Here is a 14,563-nt window from a genome sequence, read left to right as displayed (position 1 = left end):
CTCCACCTGGGGGTCCTGGACAGTGGCCGAAATCCACCTGGGGGTTCTGGACAGTGGCCGGACTCCACCTGGGGGTCCTGGACAGTGGCCGGACTCCACCTGGGGGTCCTGGACAGTGGCTGGACTCCACCTGGGGGTCCTGGACAGTGGCTGGACTCCACCTGGGGGTCCTGGACAGTGGCTGGACTCCACCTGGGGGTCCTGGACAGTGGCCGGACACACAGCTCTGGCCTGGTGTAAAGTGAACCCTACGTTTTTATAAACCCAACAGCGCTCACGCAAGACCCAACGTGCTGCTCTTACTGACATACAAACATGAACGGACATCAGTCATTGTAAAAGTATAATGAGATTTATTAACAATTGGAAGTCCAATAAAAGGCAACCACTTCATTATATTACAGTATTTAGAGTATAACATTTACAAAACAATACAGGGCATTATACAGACAGAAGCTGGTGCGGGTTGTGCAACAGCAATGCACACATGGCCAGGATGGGTTAAAATTGTAAAAAAGGAGAAAGAATAATTTATATTTACACCATACATTCTGGGCAGGCAAAGTGTTGTTAGAACACAGTATGTGGTACAATCCGAATCCTACCATTTTCCTTCATATTTTTTACTAGGCAGGTAGATCTTTGTGGTGGTTACTTCCAGTACCCGTCTAGCTGGCTGGCAGAAGAGAGATTTGGCTAGTAGATACCATTACTCTTCCACACTGCATAATACGCTCGTACATGATTCATCTTTAGTGGTGACAACTAACAAACTTCGAGCTGATCATTGGCACTGGAGTGAATGAGAGCCAACCGTTAAAGTTGCAGTTCTCTCTACCTAATGGCCAGAATAAACCAGACTCAACCAGATTTGTCTAAAATGACACCATCTTAATTCATGGCCATGGCATTGGCTATATCATAGAGGGAGACCAAGCTCAGTTGATTGTAGGCCAGAAGATCTATAAGGAATATGAAGGAGGAAACAAACATGTTTTAACCAATTTACCGTTGTTTTAGGGGTTACTGGCCAATGTGGCCATGCACACCAGTTTTAAATATTAAATAGTAATGGCAAATAACCCTTCCATGACCACACAATGACTGCCAGAACATTTAGGCTACATCAAAGTAAATTTGAATCTCTTTTTATTAGACTGAATGTACCGACGGTACAGTGGGAACTAAAATGGAACTTAAAACCACATGCTTAGCTGTAACATTCTCTTAAGCATCTTTTGGCAAGGTAGGTAAAGGTAAGGTGTCAATATATGCACAGAAAAGCATACAGAAACCGCACAAATAGACTAGAGCAAACTGCAATAGTGATGGGAGGTCTTTCATTATGAAAGCTCCAACTGGACACCCAACTATCTCAAAGAAACAAATGACCTGTCAGGTGGAAACCTCATAGGTCCAAAACCTTTCATTCAAATTCAAAAGTAAATGCTGAAATATGATCTTGTAGGGCATTTATTTATGAAAATAGGTTTCTGCCCGACAGCAACGATATTTGACCTGTTAAAGTGTCCACCTGCCTCCAAGGCTGCTGCTGTTATATGTGGTGAATCATGTAACACAAGAAACCAGCAATAAACGGTTAAGAATTGGGATACAAATATTTTTTGTAGTTATCTCCGACCAGGCCTAAGGCAAGGCTGGAGATGTTTTCACCCGTCTGTCCGGGGACAATCTCACAAACCACTTGACCCATCAGTCGCACATTACTTACAAGGAAATATCAAACATTCATTTTATAATCAAGTGAATGGTGGTCGGAACCGGCTGAACCCTTGTCCAACTCATATTTCATAAATTGTGTTTCCATCGAGGCGTTTATTTTATTTTATTAGGAAGCATTGAACTTGCATGATATCGCTTTTGGAGAAAACAAAACATGCGATGGGGAGCCAGTGGAGAAGGGTGGGTGGCCAGCACTTACTAAAGGATCCTAGCAGCGCGGTCTTGAATGTTTTGAAGCCGAGTAGTGCGTTGATCATGGAAGTTCGATCGGTCAATGTATATTTCCAAGTCAAACACTCTCCCTCCAAAACACCTCGGAACGGAGGTAGTCCACAACGGAAGCGGCGAGCACCATCAACACGTCCAAAATGTATATTCACCGGACAATTATCAAGTCCATTCGCACATTGAGCCGTTAAAAGTCGGAGGGGTCCCTCGTCCCTGTGGTCTACATTTTAATGATTTTAAATCCGTTACAGGCTAACGTGGAAACAAAACCAGCCCCTGTCAACACACATCTATTAATGAAATGCACTAAACACTTCCTCAATACATTTTGAAGTAGGAAGTGGCAAAGATTTAACTCGCATGACTATCGATACAGTAGCTTAAAATTTGTATTAGACCGGTGAATGAATAGCCTACCAAGTCTGACCTGATTAAACATAACTATCATATCAGCCTGTTTGAAAAAGACAGCCTCTGGACAGCTAGTCGACAAGCCAATCGCCAACCATGTGCTTTTCTTTTTAGAATTTCTGAAAATGTGCTTCCTATTTTCAAAACGGCTTAATGGAAACGCAACGATACCTGTAGATATTATGTCATAGCTGACCGACGTCACATACTAGCCTAGTCCACCTGGACTAGTTCCACCTGGCCTGGCGGAGATGCACATTCAACCGAGCGCACCCTTCTAGTTTCTGATAAAAGCACAGCACTTAGTATAAGCATAAAATCAATTTATGCAATAAATTCAAAGTAAAATAAAACAGTCCTATTTACACAATCTTTGTAGCCCACCATGAGCAATGTTTACCTGACATGACACAACGAAACGCGTGACCTGCACACTCCACAAGAGGGAGCCTGGAACCCAGATCAACAGCGAAGGCTTCTGTGTCCTGTCCTGCCCAGCAAGCAACAGTCTCCTCCCCTGCTCTGCTCGCATCAGTCATTAGACAAAACCCTTTCAATCAAAGACACACGCTCAAGGTCAAGGATATCACCAACTAACTGTACAACTGGGTCAGAAAGCCTCAAGCCATTGCTGTGCATGCCCAGTTTGGAGGTGGGGTGGGGGCCAGGGGGGTTAGCGCATCATTCTGAACGCAGACTAGCCGGTAGGTAACCCGACCTGATCGAATGTTATCATAATTAGGGAGGAGGGACCATGGATTCATTTGTCTTGTTGGCTGACAATCTGAACAGCCACAGCTTACAATTTAGCAGCCATGTGGCAGCTGGCTGGAGTTACTCCCCCCAACCACACCCACCCCCGATCACAATACAAATATATAGGCGCGTGACATACTGCACTTTACACAAAAGGTAGAAAAATATACTTAAGGCAACACTGACGCCCCCCCCACCCCTCTCGTGTTCTCTGTATCTCCCTCTCCGTCTGCGTAAGTACCATCATTCCAGACAGTTAGAAGAAACACAAGCATGTGAAATAACATTAGTGTCATCTCCTCCCCCCTTCATATCAATGACAAAGGCTGCGGCCTGCGGCGTACATACATTAGAATCATTGAAAGAAACCCCAAGGAAGAAAACAAAACATTTCACTCTGTGCGATTAGAGAAAGGGATTGTGGGAGTGAGTGGTGAGGTGTGTTTTTCGGTTATTATCCGTTCTATTTCTGTGCATCCGTCCATCCGTGGATCATTCCCTTCCTCCATCCCCTGGTTCCCCGGGGACAGATGGGGGGCAGGTGGACTGGAGGAGATGCCCAGCAGCAGTAGCAGCAGCATCAGAGAGCAAACAGCAGGATGAGCACAACCATCATGACAGCCACCAGGATACCGATGGCACACCACTGTCTCCGACCTGAACGACACACACAATCACAATCAATTTTCATTGTCACATCACAGGTTTACCGGTGTAAAAGAAGTGGGTGAAATTAATATATATATATATATTTTCTTTTTACGTGTGCACTCCTATCATTTTGTAGGATATCGGTTGCACAGGGCAGATGGGGATTAAAGCAAAGATTTGTGAAACATTGTGAAAGGGGAAACCCCCCAACCTTGCATCAGTCTACCCCTGTCCTAAACAGGGATAAAAGTCGGTGTAAGAGGAGAAAATAAAAATAAATACAGGTAAAAAATCGAATCAAAAGATATAGTATTTGTAGTAGCAGATACATGTACATTATGTTAGGGTCAAAATGGTGTGTGTGTGTGCGACTGTGCGTGCGTGCGTGCGTGCATGCCCAAGCTGGGTCCTTTATTTCGGTTAGAAAGAAAACGACTTCCTGAATACATCACACCGAGGTGTGGGTAGATGAGATCATATGCATTCATAAGAACATCTCAATGTTCTGGGCTAAATTAGGAGAGCTTAGAGACTTGAGTCTCCAATGCACTATTTGTCTCCACCGCAGCTGCATCAAGGCTAGTCAGGTGTGTATATACTTGGTATTATTTTGTTGCTCTCAGGCAGAAATCTCTTATCTCCGTATTTTTACTGTTCATAAGTCAATGCCCTGGCCCCTACTTGATCAGCAGATCTACAAGCTCGAAACACTGTGCGAAGCATTTTGAGCTTGCCGTTTTTCTATTTTTGAATTTGAATCCTGAAATGTTTTGGATAGTCTGTCGGTTTCCACCGACAGACTATTTCTAAATTAGGATTTAGACAATACGTTTCTCTGGTTTAAATGCGGGTTAATGCGGATGCAAGTTTATATTTATCCAACATGTCATATCGCAAAGAGAACATCAACAAAGCTGCTGGCTTTGATTTAAATCAGAATTGACCCGTGCACTGCTGCTGTCTTAAATATACATCATTGATGTTGTCACCAACAAACTAAAGAAAGATTAGGTGGAATATTTTTATTTTTTTTGTCGCGTGCACGAGAGTGTGTGTGTGCGTGTGTATGTCTCAATGTGTCAGTCTGGTAACTTACTGCTGGTCATATGCGAGACCTTCTCCAGCTTTTTAAGGACAGAGTCCATGCGGGTTGAAGTTTGGTCCATCTCATCTCCAAAGTCCCCCAACATCCTAAACGATACACAAAAACAGCACCTCATACAGTACACCATGCGGAACGCATTCACTTACTGTAAATAAGCAAAGCCGGGCTTGTCTCAGCGCCATGAGTGGCCATTAGTAAGGGGGGGGGTAAAACTGACGTACTTGAGAACTGAATCGAAGAATGAGTGTCACTTTGTTTTACTGGCCTTCGCCTTTAAAAATATTTAAGAGGTGTCAAAAAAATAAGACGGTATGGTTCAAGTGATGCAGACACAGACTCAAATGGCTCCTTGAACATTTGACTATTTCGGTACAATATGCTAGTGCTTAAGGTAAAAACACTGAAAAACACTGCCGGTGGCGGAGAATGAATGAATTAATACCTGGCAATCAATGTGTTAACTATCACACTGCTGCTTAGCTATATGTTATTGTGTATAGAACTGTTTTTGGTATCTTATAATCCCCCTAAGGGAATGGTTGTAAGACAAGACACCAAAATAAGATATCGTATATTCACTCACTCAGCCAGTGTGTACCAACCTCTTTCAGCTGACACAAACGCCCTGAATTTCCTCTCGGGGGATCAATAAAGTTTCAATTTACACGGGAAGTCAAACTGGTTCATGAGAGCACTTGACACTTTTTCATTGTCTTCGCTGTTGGGCAGAAACCTTGCATCTCCATATTTGTTATTTCGTTGAAGTACCTACTTCATCATCATGCAAGAGTGTCACACAAAAGTAGTGAAAATAGCAGATCTACAAGCTCACAACGCAGGCAATGCGACCTGTTTAAACCGTTAAAAAGGAACATTTGGGACTTGGAAGGTTTCCCCCCCCGACAGCAGCGATTTGAGCATGGCATTGGGTGGGGAGAGGCTCAGGTTGATTTGAGCATGGCATTGGGTGGGGAGAGGCTCAGGTTGATTTGAGCATGGCATTGGGTGGGGAGAGGCTCAGGTTGATTTGAGCATGGCATTGGGTGGGGAGAGGCTCAGGTTGAGCGGCAGCATGGGAATTGGAGAAATGGCGAAATCTGGCATTAAAAATGCAGATTACAATGAAATTGAGTAGGGTGTTTTTTAAGGGTAACTTGTATAATTGCAATATTACACTCGAGGGTGTGCTTTACCGCAACGCTGTCCTGCCAATAATCACGGGAAAGCACACCCTCTCGTGAAATATTGCTTAATTGTGATGTACTTTGGAGAATAAAGACGCTATAGAAATGCACAAGTTTCCTTACTCTGCCAGTCACTTTGACATACAAGCCACAAACAGTCAAGAGTCGGTTATATATTTTAAAAAAAAGTACTGCCCTGGATTTGTGTGTATACTATGCATGCACGTGCACGCTCCATACTCACACTGACTGCTCGTCGAGCTCATCCCCGATGCGTCCGGACATGTCTTTAAGGACTCGGATGCTGCCAGATACCAATTCCAGCTGCTCATCCTGTTCCTGCACAATGAGCTACACACACACATACACACACACACACGCACACACACACGCGACGATATGAAAATTACATGTCAGAATTATTGTGGCAAAATAATTGTGATTAATGATATGGCAATAATCAAACCATATAACCCACAGAGATTTATATCCCCTTTCCCCTTCATTTAGAGAATCACATTGTCTGGGTAGGGACTCACAGACTGACGATAAAAATGGCAAAAATAAATGCAATAAAAAGGCAACATTCTTGTGGTGGGCTGTCCCCTCTCATTACGCTCAATTGAATTGAACCCATTAGCGCTTTTTGTCAAACTTCCAAACCCATTAATTGTACTGCCAATCAACATTAACAACACTGTCCTCCAACTACAGGCCAAAGTCTTGGTTTTGATTATTGGTAAATATTAATTAAATAAATGAATACAACACTGAGATGAGAAATATTTTTTGGGGCTCAGAAATATGGGCAGTCATCAACAGAAAACAAGTCTAACAATACATTGTGAGCTTGTAAGTCTACTTTCTTTTCTTTTTTTTTTACCGTCCGTCATACCATGACATAGGGCTTAAGTGGTTAAGAGTAAAGACTTCTTCTCAAAAGCAGACTCTGGTATTGGCTGACATGCAGTGTGACCTACAGTATGTAACTGAATACTTTGAGGAGTACAATAAAGATAAGATAAGCGCCATGAGCTCACCTGTTGCTGTTCCTGCTGATCCTGGATGTACCTGGAGTTGGCAGACACCAGGTGAGCCTCCATACCTGTGGAGGAGCTGTCCTGGCCCGATGAAGCAAACAGAGCCTGGGCCAACACAGAGGAGGATATATTTTGTGAGTCAGCCAGCGTTTGCAGAAATTGTATGACAAACCGTTTACAGTGTGAACTGTAAACGGTTGCGCTTGCGTGTGTGCGTACCTGTTTGTTCTTCTTTTCAGCCTGAGCCACAACAGAAGGGCTAGCCAACTGCTCCTTCATCTCCTATTAAAAAAAAGAAAAAAAAGAAAGACAAATAAGAAAGGGAGTAGTTAACAGCTCACACTCCTCAATGGTTCTAATAGGACTGAGCAAAAATAATAGTAATATTTTAATTTGTTCCTGTGCCATGCTTTGATAGCAAATGATATATAGACTACATGTTCTAAAAGAACAGAATGTGATTTTTAGTCTGCTTCAGGAACAGCAGTCCTGTTGAGGTCAAATAAAGGGATGGGGAATTAAGTACATTTACTCAATTACTGTACATACGTTTTTACTTTACTGGAGTATTTTCACATTTCAAAACTTCACTCAACTCCACTACATCTCAGAGGCAAATATTGCACTTTTTATTAATTTTTTTGAAAGATTAAATAATTCTAAAATAAATAAAATATTTAAGGTGTTTTTATTTCATTTTTATTTCTTTATAGTTATAGAGGCCAATTATAATGTATTAGGGCATATAAGGCTTATTAGCCAGGGATCGTTTGAAGTAAAAAATGTGAATCACCACCACCGTGCACACACCTGTACAGCTTGCCTGGTCATCTCAACAAAGGCTCTCCTCTCCTGGAGTTCATTCTCCCCCAGTCGGAACTTCCCAGGGTTGGATTCCACAATACCTGTCACAGTCAAGGATTCCATACGCACCCATAATACCGGTACTTTATCTGACATCTGTGCATACTGAATGCTACTTAATACAAAGCAAACCATACATATTCACGTACAAACAAATTCAATATACATATTTTTGTTTGTTAAAGAGTAGTTCAACCAAATAATTAATTATTTTCTATCAATTACACACCCCATGAAGCCTTGAATTCATGGAGCCAATACTTTTGGCAATAAAATTATTGTTTTAGGATTAGGAATGCAACAAAAACAATGAAATCTCCATGAATTCCAAGGCTTCATGGGGTGTGTTATTGATAAAAAAATATTTTTTGGTGAACTACTTCTTTAAAGGTCAGATATGAATCATCATGACTTTGCCTGTGACATAACCCTCAATCTTGTGTAACCACTGCTGTACCACAAGGAAGAGAAAGCATGTCTATCTACCAAGCTTTCATTGAGGTCAAATGTAGCCTCCGGTAATCTACACATCTTGCAAAAATAAATGATGGATTTGTTTGTTTTCTTTTTGTTCCTAATTGAAACAGGCTTCAGTATCTTCCGATAATATGTTGGCTGTTGCCATTATTACTTCAGTATAACACAGCAAACTCCTCAGTCTTCACTTGGTTTAATTTCTACTCTCCCGAGTTCAATTAGCACTAGGGATTTTAACTGTGTATGACTTTCGCACACTTGCTTTTGTTATTTTATGTAAACAAGCAGAAGGTCAGTGAGTCTACTTCCTCCGGCTCTCTGACTCATACTCAATGTGTAAGAAACTGGAAGAAACCAGTCTATGCTGTGTGCACATAACAGAATGAAAACAAAGGTTGACCTCACACAGACAGTAGCTCTGGTCCTGGACAGGTTACTACCTTAAGGGCGCCCGTATTCCGGCAATGTCATTACAGGTGACAATAAAAACACAAGAATGACTCAGTCATAACTTTTCATGCCACCCTTCAAGCTTGCAGATCTACTACTTCGGATGCTTTTGTGTGACGCTGTAGTATGATCAAGTATAGGCGTTAACAGTATTACTGCATAACCCGTGTTCCTCGCTATTTAATCCAATATTCTACGCTGCCGAGATTGTTTTATTACCTTTAGAGCATACGCTGAAGTATTTGCAGCTTTCAACCACGAAAATCCAGTGAAAAATAGTCTGATGGGTTATGATGATCAGAAGCACAGCATGTTGTAGTCTAAACAAACGGCCCGTGCACATGCATTGGGCTCAATTTCCCAGAAGCCCTAGCAGCCCAGAGGATGACTTGATTTCCGGTTTCGTCATCATAACGTGACGGCCTCGTCACCAGGTCCGGGACAAATTTATTTTTAATTATTTTAAAACGGCGAATTAAACACATTAAACAAATAGCGGGTTTAGCGTTATACGCGTGGTGGAACCCTGGAGTAATACTTAAAAAGGGTATATTTGAAAAACAAAGGGTCCCACACACTGTCAAACACTTGCCAAAATGTTGCTCTTTATTGGGTCGACGTTTCGGTCGATTAGACCTTCATCAGGACAGACAATCTCTGGGCTGGAACCCTCTGCTATTTATTTTTTTTATCGTGAGAATGTGGTGCCAATCTTTGAATATATTCTTTTCTTCTTTTAAACGTTTAAACTCAAATCTTTGCTTCTGGGGGTCCCTGGAACTACATATTTTCAGATGGGGGTCGGCGGCCAAATTCATATAATTTTGGGGACATGAAAAAGGTTGAGCACCACTGACATAAAAACAGTTTTTCTGAAAACTTTTAGGATTTAGAAGCCTTTTTTAAAATCAGCCTCAGGTCTAAATGGGTTAAGACGTTAAATACAGAGATCAGAGGTTTCTGCCTGACAACAGCGATATACCGGTACTTGAGAAAAGAATACTAATAGTCTCGCTGAGGTCCTCCAGGTCCCAGTCTATGGCTCGTAGACAGTTCCTCAGCTCATTGGTGCTCCAATCCAATTCATCCTGACTCACCTGTGAACACAAAACAGCAACTGCTGATTACCTCACCAGAAGCCAAATGTTATGCTGCGTTCACACTGGCACAAAAGATACAAAGCTACACATATTTGTAGCATTGTATCTTTGTAGTTGAAGTTGAAACCAGCTCAACCTTTTTTGTAGCTTTGTACCTTTTGTAGCACCTACAAATGTAGGATGTATCTTTGTATCTTCATGTCGCTGGCTTCTCAATGGAAGCCAGCGACATGAAGATACAAAGATACAGGCTACCATTCATTTTCAATTAAATGAATGGTAGCCTGTATCTTTGTAGCTGCCAGTTGTGGAGGCAGCGTTAGGCTGCACAGTAGCCACAAGATAGCTTTTCCTTCCCCCATGCACGGTCCACCTTTGTTCTTAGATCTCCATTACCCTATCCCGTCGCGTTGGTCTGACTCGCGGCATTACTGACCCTGTCCCTACCCTACCCGCACGCGAAGCCACGTAGTCGGCATAAAGGGATGTCGGAGTTATGGGCAGTCCCCCTGCCATCAGTACCCCACTTCAGCTAGACCTGTTATTTTGAATCAATTAAAGTGACGTTGTGCAGGCGCTTGGGTAAAGTCCCTGCCCACCACCACAGAGGTTGTAGGTTCAAATCCACCGTGGTGCATCCAGCCTTGTCGGGCGTCTATGCCAAAACAATTGGCCCGTGTGCGGGGGAGGGAAGCCGACGGGGACGGTGATATTGGTCATTGCACGTACTCCTGCGGGCTGGGGGTGGCCAACTGTCAGTGGGGATTGTTGGGCGGGAGGAGTAGGACAAAGGCCCTACGTCCTCCCGGTTGGGGCTCCTCACTGGCAGGTGAGTCAGTAGGATACAACAACAGTACTAGTCTAGTAGTGACAACACAGGAATGTGTGTGGGGACAAATTAATTGAAAAAAAAAAGGTAAAAAGTAATTTGCTCCTCTAAATGAAAATAAAAATTTAAAAGTGATGTAGAACATTTTTAATATCCTATTTTGAAAATGGAATTTTCATTGACAGCCTTAGGTCGTGTTAGATTGACTGCCAAACGGTCTCAACAGTCAGTCTGGACTCTCTGTGACTAAAACCATTGTGTATAATAATTGTGGCATTCTTTGCAACTGGCTCAGGAGGGATTCCCAGCATGCCTCGGCATGTCCATGTTATTGTTGTTCATTGTGCTTATTGTTGTTGTACGTGTGAAAGAATGTGGTTAATATGGTGTTTAGTAATGATTGTACAGCCTAGGGGTACTGCAGCCTAGGGGTACTGCAGGCACCCATTGATTTGCCTTCTAGATCAGTAGTTCTCACTTTCAAGATTTTTTCCAAAAATGTTCAAAGCAAATGTACAAGCTCGCACAAAGTGGTGCACTGAACTTGTAGATCTGCTATTTTTGAATAACCAGTATTATTTGGTTGTGTGTGTGTGTGTGTGTGTGTGTGTGTTCAACAAACACTTATCCAAACACGTATCATATAGAAGGACTATGTCATGCCTGATTGAACACACAATTACAATATAAGTATAGTTTCAGTTTATTTAATTTAGGCCTTTTTAACTTATAGCTATTGTTTTTACTGCAGTCTATTCTTCAAAGATGTAATGTATTTTTTACATGTTCATCATGCTTCTTTTTATTCTGTATGTATGTATTGCACTGGAGATGTTGGACATAACACATTTCATTCGGGATTAATAAAGTATATATCTATCTAATAGTTTGGGATTATTAGTCCAGCAGCCAACAGGCTTCTTTTGTTTAAAGTGGGAAATTTGTTAGTTTTTTAAAACAAATTGACAAAGATATGATCATTCATGAATCCACTTGCTGACTGGCTGTCGGTATTGAGCTGGCAATGTATTTTTATAGTGGGGTATATGTGACCATACCATTAACAACCTATATAAAATGCAAGATTTTCAAATTTTCATTATGCGTTATGTAGCATGCGACATGTCAAACTAGTGGGTTTTCATGATTCCGAATCCATTCCAAGCATTAGTTTTCCACAATTAGCTATGGGCTAAAAACATCCATAGCCACTTGCCCAAAATGTGCTGACCTCATCACATTTTTGTGATGACGGCTATGGCCGTTTTAGCCCATGGGAGTGTTTTTTGTGCAAAACTAATGCTTGGAATGGATTCAGAATCATGAAAACCCCCTAGTTTGACATTAGTTAGTTAGTTAGTTAGTTAGATGCATGCTATTTAAACGGAATTTTGACATGTTTGCCTTATTGGTCACATATACACCCCTATAGAAACAAATCGGTCAGCAAGTGGATTCATGAATGTATGTAAGACAATATTTTAGGCCAATGAAAAAAATATATATATACAAAATGTCCCACTCCACACCCCCGGCTGCTGGACGTCACTCACCTGTGGCCCCTCCTGCAACAGCTCCTCCCAGCGATTATACAGACCCCGTGCTCGGGACAGGGCTTTCTGCACCTCCCTGGAGACACAGACACAGACACAGACACAGACACAGACACACACACACACACACACACACACACAAGGAAGTAAAAGTATCAGCTTAAGGAGGTGATTACGACCAGTCATCTGGTGGTGATCTCTCCACAACAACAGCAGCAGCCAAAACCAAAACAAATCAGAGTACATTTCACAACCTTCTGTAATCTGACAACCCTCTGTGAACTGGTTGACAGACTGCAATGATTGGGGGCGGCACCCCCATAAACACATACCATACAACTTAAACCTTTATACTGTATGTCGTAAAGACTGTAAAGTTTACAACCAAACCATTATACTGTTAAGACTGTAGAGCAGTGGTTCACAAAGAAGGGTCCAGGGACCCTCTGGGGTTCCTTGAGGGGCTCTGAATGGACACTTACAGGTCTGTAACTCTTGAGTGTACAAATGGTCTGGACCTTTGCAGGTCTGCAACTCAAAATTGATACACTCAGTCATGGGGGTTCTTGAAAAAGGCCATACATACATAGTTCTTTCTTGGGTTCAATCCTTTTCAACATTGTATTTGTATTAAACTGCACTCTTGTGCTTTGCTTTTTTTGTTTGCAAAATATAATAAAGTATTCTATCAATCACGTTTGAGAACCACTGCTGTAGACTTGTTTACACAGAGGACGACACTTTGGTGTAAAGCCGCACCCCCACCCCCAAACTGTACAACTGTAGCATCTGATGCTAGCTAGCTAAACAGCTAGCCTCCTACAACTGAACGCTGCTATAACCGAGATGGTGGTTGCTATTGTTAACATGAAACACGTCAACGTCAACATTGAATAAAGGAGCTGTCTTCACATAAAGCCTTGGTTACAAAGCTCATCTCTCACCCTTTCACAACGAAGAATGGGTCCTCAAGCGACATGTTGATTTCCTCTGCTCCAACTTCTGGGTGGACGCATGCGCATCATCCAGATGACCGATGACCCAGTGACGCAAGGTTGGTTGGTAGCACGCAGAGCCATGTAGCACGTGGCGTTTCCAATCACTCACTGCCTGTATCTCTATGATGCAAATGCAGCAGCAGCCAGGCATATATAAAGGTAGCATTCATTTAGTTGCTATAGTGTAATGGAAAACAAAATGTATTTTATGTTGAAATTCTATTTAAGCATAATGATGCTATTTTTGTATTAATCTTACTATGACTGATGTGTCTGAATGTAATGTAATGTCCAAGCAAGCAAAGTAAATGAGTGATAATTTATGATTTTAGTACTAAGACCCTCAGTGTTGTTATGTAAGCGAGCAGCATGAAGGCTCATACAGCAAGGTCAAGTCAAGTTGCTATTGCCCTAAGCAGGACTCACTCTTTCCCAGGGTTCTTGTATCAGGCAGTGACCATGGCCTCATATAGCAGTAGAATGGAACACATACACATTTATAAACTTTGGCCTCCAGTCCATTCTGACTTTGGCTGAGAGTGGAGCGGCACATTTCATAGTCAGGCAGAAGAGACCTTCCATTCTCAAGTGCTGAGAAGCAGCCTGTCTTTTTGGTCAGACAGCTCCTCAGAAATATCATAACAACGTGTAGGCCTATACTAGGCTATAGAAAAACACAGAGAATAACTCGCAGGAGATACAAATGTCTAAAAGGTGAATTGATTGATTGAACTTTATTACGTAACAGGTTGCAAATAGTAAAGTGGTACGATTATACAATGATGCTAACAAGCATCAAAGCACAAAACATTTAATTAAAAAGGAAGAGGAGCACTCAAAAATGTGGAGGAGAGGAAGTAAGTTAAAACAAATTGTTCTTCAAAGATGACATCTTTGAAGTCATTTTTTCAAAATGAGTTAATAGCACAGGCAGACTCTTCACATACTAGTAGAGCCTGTCTGAAATAAGTGTCTGAAATCGACATGTAAATATGAAATAAATGCCCAAACATGTAGCTAGGTGTAATGTTAGAGACCACAGAAGTGAACCTTTCAAGCCTGTTTTCTCAACTCGCTGTTTTCTGCAAGACATTACTCTATAAGCCATATCTCCAAAACTGGTGGGTCAAACTGAACAACCAATATGTCAATTTGAAGCTATGATTCCCTGCTT

General features: G+C 41.9%; 1 protein-coding gene across 1 annotated transcript; it reads right to left on the bottom strand.

Moving 5' to 3' along the window:
• Positions 1-333: 333 nt before the first annotated feature.
• On the bottom strand, positions 334-13,472 carry stx10 (syntaxin 10). Its single transcript, XM_079499166.1, has 9 exons — positions 13,336-13,472; positions 12,392-12,467; positions 9,913-10,006; positions 7,929-8,023; positions 7,338-7,400; positions 7,119-7,223; positions 6,323-6,429; positions 4,886-4,980; positions 334-3,795 (listed from the first exon to the last, which is right to left on the bottom strand). Exons 1-9 carry the CDS (start codon positions 13,368-13,370, stop codon positions 3,719-3,721), a joined length of 747 nt encoding a protein of 248 aa, XP_079355292.1. The 5' UTR covers positions 13,371-13,472; the 3' UTR covers positions 334-3,718.
• Between the last annotated feature and the right edge of the window lie 1,091 nt (positions 13,473-14,563).

Source organism: Electrona antarctica, assembly GCF_951216825.1.
Source record: "Electrona antarctica genome assembly, chromosome: 4".
NCBI classification, from domain to species: Eukaryota; Metazoa; Chordata; class Actinopteri; order Myctophiformes; family Myctophidae; genus Electrona; species Electrona antarctica.
The sequence above is the reverse complement of the archived record's forward strand: the minus strand, read 5'-3'. Positions and strand labels throughout refer to the sequence as shown.